The following is a 5,112-nucleotide window of genomic DNA, read 5'->3' as shown; positions in this document are numbered from 1 at the left end:
TTTTAATTGTTTTATAAATAAAAAGTTTTTAAAAATTTAAAAAAAAAAAAAAAAAAAGAAAGAAAGAAAGTCAGAGTCACACCCAACCATAGTTTCATGAATAGTCCCAGTCTATGAGTCACTATCAGTGACTGTCTCTCCTGCGGTTTACAGAGATGGTAGTCCCATATGTACAGGTGATGTTTTGGAAAAGTTGGTTTATAGCCACTGGCTTTCTAACAGCCATCTTTGGCCTGTTTTTTTTGTCTTTGCAGACGGCGTGTGTCAGATTGTAGTGATGTTACTGAGTCTGTATGAGGGACTCTGGGCTGCACCTAATCCCAGACTAAAGCCCACAGACCCCCGGATGGAGTTTGATTCCATTATTGCCTTGACCAGAAACCTACTAATGGACACCAAGACCCTCTCCAAACACTTTGTAAGTCCAGCAGTCTTCCCTATTAGAGTCCACTGGAGATGATGTTGATGATGATGATGATGATGATGATGATGATGATGATGATGATGCAGCAGCAAAGAAACAGAAAAAAAATAGTTGATCTTGTCATCAGGTCATGCAAGATTCCATAAACTGATTATATACACCAACACAGTGGCAAAAATGATTCACTGGAACATCTATAAAAATTATCATGTACCAATTATGAAAAAAATGATGGGAACATAAAGTTGAAAAAGTAGTAAAAAAATGAACAGGTTAAAATATTGTGGGATTTCTGAATATAGACTGATAGTCTTGGGTCATAACATACCAGATTATTTTATTATTTAGTGTATGGCAAACATGCCAGATATAACTGGTTAAGAAGAAGAAAGCATGGATAATGTGGCAACACCAGGGAATAGTAGAATAGAAGACAAAGGAGACTGGAAAGTATCAAGATCTGAAAATCGAAACTGAAAGATTATGGTATAAACTGGCTGTGATGGTCCCAGTGGTTATCAGCACACTGTGTGCCATACCACAAAAATCTTGGACGGCACTTAGACAATCAGCAGGTTGACAAAATGTCCATTTGTCAATTGCAAAAGGTCACACAGCTGGGATCTGCACATATACTATGCTGATACATTATGACATCCTAAATTCTTGGGAAGAACTCAATGCGTTTGAAGACCAACACCAGCTAAAGAACTGGCAGCTGTGACTTCACATTGTTGTGAACAGATAATAAAAATAATAATGGAAGCAGCCTTTATAAAATATATAAAAATCTGAATCGTGGACATTGCCATATCTGGGGACAAAAGAGAAAGAACTGGAGACAATCACAAAATACTAATCCTGAAAATAGAAGTACAGTAGAACAACTGTGGCAAAAGAAAGCAAAGGTAGTACCAACAGTGATAGGCACCTTGGATGCAATCCCAAAACATCTGGAGCACCACTTAAACACCATCATCATTGACAAATTCACCATCAGTCAATTGCAAAGAGCAGCTTTACTTGGAACAGCTTACATCCTGCAACCATACATCTAACACCATCAAACAACATATACCTATCAAGGTCCTTGGGTAGATAAAAATGCCAAATTCAGTGTAAACATCTGGCTGATTGTGCAACCAAACATAAAAAAGAAAGCCACCTTCTACAAAGGCATTGTTCACAGAGCAGTAGAAAGATAGACAGAGCTTGTTAAGATAGGGTAGTTTTTCTCAACCTTAGTAACTTTAAGGTAGGGTTAAGGGTTGAGAAACACTTATAGAAAGGCTTCAGGGTGTGTGGCTGGAATTCTTTCAATATATAACAAATACCCTGTGTCTATGTGTTCTTGTGTGTGCACAACAAAACCCAGAGCAGGGTGCATATATTCTTGGGTCACATGACAAGGAAGTAGATGGGCTTAGAATGGAGCAGTTGGCAACATTCTGAGCCACTGCCCAGCTGCCTCTCCTATAGGGATGCATTAGTGCAGGCGTCTTCAAATTTGGCCCTTTTATGACTTGTGGGCTTCAACTCCCAGAATTCCTCAGCCAGTGTGCCTGGCTGAGGAATTCTGGGAGTTGAAGTCCACAAGTCATAAAAGAGCCAAGTTTGAAGACCCCTGCATTAGTGAAACATCTCTTGGTTGTTTTTCTCCACTGCCTGTAGACTTACTCAGGCCATTTTTGAGCTCAGTATTTCTTTTGCTGGTTTTTCCCATCATACCAAATTTGGTGCCATTCTCTTCATTTTCCAGAGACTTGTCCTACCGATGGACCAATGGGCAGATGAGTGGGAAGAATAAACAGAAAACTGCTCTGAGCTTCTAATAAAAATCAGTTATCTTAGACTTGGAGGACATTTGGGTTATTGTTTTGATTATGCTAAGTTAGTCCTCCTTTTAACAGTAAGGTCAGCTTTCCTTGCCTTCCTAATTCTCTCTCTTTGTGTTCCCTGTGCAGAAGAAACATTTCCCAGCAGATGGTGAACACAAGCTTGAAACACTGCCAGTTTTATCCATGAATGCTGTAGAACTTGCCAACATCCAGGTAAAAACAGCCTCCATTTTTTTTCTGGTGCCCCTTTAAGATTCTTCCTGGCATCATAGCTTCTTTCCAGAAGCCAGTCTTTCCCAGTCTGATGCCCTCTGAGTGTGCTGAATGAAGTAGTGTAGTCCAAAATATCTAGAGAATACCAGTTTGGAGAAGGCTCATCTTCTGTCTGATTGGAATATAGTATTTCTATGAGAATAGTGACTTTCACACCATGGTCCCCTCCAGATATGTTGGACAATGGTTCCGGTTATGTTCCAGGTTCATGGGAATTGTATTCCAACATAATCTGGAGGACAACAAGCTCTGGAAAGCACTTGTAAGAAGTCCAATTGGGGGTGATTTCAGATGCTTGACAGCAGCCTTCTCCAACTAGACACTGTACAGATATATGAACTTCAACTCCCAGAATTCCTCAAACAGCATAACTATTGCTGAGAATTCTGGCAGTCGAACCAGGCTGGGGAAGGCTGCTTCATCATCGTTCCACTTTTCTTTTCCTTTTGGTGACTTTTCCCCATTTTCTCTGGAGACTCATATCAAACCAGTTGCTGTCCCATGTCCCCAGCATCTCAGTTTCTCTGTTGCGAGGCAAGGATGGGGCCGCAACATCATTCTCCTTCCTAATTTCTGTATGGTTTTCCCTTCCTCCAGGTTTCTGCAGGTCTAGTCCGGTTTGCCTCCGATTTGCAAAGCTACCAACGGCATTTTGAGTGGCTGAAGAAGGCAGCAACATGGCTGTGGCCCATGGAGCATGATATTGGCACAGTGCACACTCGGCTTGAACGCCTCCTTAGAAGATTGGAACACGTGGTAAGGATGAAATGAGTAGGCTCAGAACAATAATATCTGCGCTGCAAACCTTGAGGCAGCCACCAGGTGGCAGCAAAGTATTCTGATTTTCTGTGTCTCTTTGCTGCCATCTAGTGGTTTCCTGCATCTTTGCATTCCAAATATGGTAGCTCCAAATTAGCAGATCATACAGCTGTATGATCATTGGGGACAGTTGTCTAAATTGAGTTTGCTAGTCTTCCTGTGGACAATTCATCTCACACTTGTCCTTTTCTCTCCAGATGACGAGGCTCAATATCACACGACCCAATGATGCTTTGCCAACCCTCCCGACCCATGGGACCCACTGGTCTATTGTCCAGGCTGGACATGCCATTGTCCACTCATTTCACCTTTATTTAGACTGGGCAGCCCGAGTGCTGGTCTTGATCCGGAAGAAATTGTGAAAAACCAAGAAACAACACTGTCCAGTATGTTTTGGAGATGTTCTTCACCGACCAGGAACCCTTATCTGGAAATCCCCTATGGAGAAGAGCTCAAAGAAGGAAGGAAAGGCTATGAGACTAGATTCCTCTTTTAATGGTTGCAGTGGAGTGGGAAGAGAGAAGATTTGCCTACCCACTCATAACTTTTCTACATTGTGGGGATGTTGTGGAACAGGAGACGGCTTTCTCGATTCCCTCAGAATGATCATCTTATCTTCTCCCTGCAGGCTTGGAAAAATAATTGGGGAATTTTTCAAGGAAATTTTTAAATCCTCCTGCTCTCCATTGATAGAATACAACTCATTCAGACATATGCATTGATCTGTGTCAAGTAGAGGGGGAATCCTGCTTGGAGGGTACTATTTACGAATCTTGCAGTATTATCCATAATGGTGATGGAATCCCTGTTTCAGACACAACTTTTGGGCCATTATTGATCTTGCCTGCAGGGACACACAACCTATGTTGCCCTCCCAGTTTATGCTAAGGAGAGCAGTGTGGGGGAGGAGCTATGCCGTATAAGTCTAGGCCAATCTGTACCCTGGTGCCCTTCTGATGGGCAGGTCCATGTTGGTTGGGATTTGTGGAAGTTTTAATCTCAACATAAGTGGAGGGCATGAGGTTAGGGGTAGTGTTTCCATGGAAAGTCACTGCTATCCTGCTAATTGAGAAGAGCAATAGCAATAGCACTTAGACTTATATACCGCTTCATAGTGCTTTACATCACTTTCTAAACCAGAGTTCGCAACCATTCCGGGGGGGGGGAGAGGGGATGGTTCCGTGTGAGCGGCCGGCAAGCACACGCATGCAGCTCCATTTGCATGAGCGGTGGGCACGCACCCCCACCACTTGCACAAATGGATCGCACGCACACATATGCTCACCTGATGCTTGCGCAAGTGGGGATACGTGCACACATGTTCACCTGCCACTTCCACGGCCCGGTTCTAAACAGCTCACAGCCCAGGGATTGGGAACCCCTGCTCTAAGCAGTTTACAGAGTCAGCATACTGCCCCCCCCCCAACAATCTGGGTCCTCATTTTACCAAGCTCAGAAGGATGGAAGCCTGAGTCAATTTTTAAGCTGGTCAGGATCGAACTGCTGTCAGTCGGCAGAGTTAGCCTGCAATATTGCATTCTAACCAATGCGCTACCAGTGCTCCTGCATAAGAACCTGCGTAAAAGCATACTCCTGGATACCTCGAAAGATTTAGAGATTCTGGAGCATAAAGGAAGGAAAGGTACGGTATATCTTGAAATGAGGAAGTGCACCCTTCATGTGGAGGCTGGACCTTCTCAACCTGTCATCCTCTTTTCAGTAATAGACCCCTACTGGTTTCTCTGTATCCAATTACAG

The 5,112-nt window shown here is 43.1% G+C and overlaps 1 protein-coding gene across 1 annotated transcript in view; it reads left to right on the top strand.

Moving 5' to 3' along the window:
• The window catches only part of LOC114923595 (interleukin-11-like), a 4,608-nt gene extending 892 nt beyond the window's left edge, over positions 1-3,716 (top strand). Inside the window, exons 2-5 of the mRNA XM_029286733.1 lie at positions 255-418; positions 2,389-2,475; positions 3,133-3,291; positions 3,552-3,716. Of these exons, the coding sequence (XP_029142566.1) occupies positions 255-418; positions 2,389-2,475; positions 3,133-3,291; positions 3,552-3,716 (575 nt within the window). The remainder of the gene's footprint in view (positions 1-254; positions 419-2,388; positions 2,476-3,132; positions 3,292-3,551) is intronic.
• Positions 3,717-5,112: the final 1,396 nt, after the last annotated feature.

This window comes from Protobothrops mucrosquamatus, unplaced genomic scaffold, assembly GCF_001527695.2.
Source record: "Protobothrops mucrosquamatus isolate PMUCROS unplaced genomic scaffold, P.Mucros_1.0 scaffold4753, whole genome shotgun sequence".
NCBI lineage: Eukaryota > Metazoa > Chordata > Lepidosauria > Squamata > Viperidae > Protobothrops > Protobothrops mucrosquamatus.
Note: the sequence above shows the minus strand (reverse complement) of the source record. Positions and strands in the feature narration are given on the sequence as shown.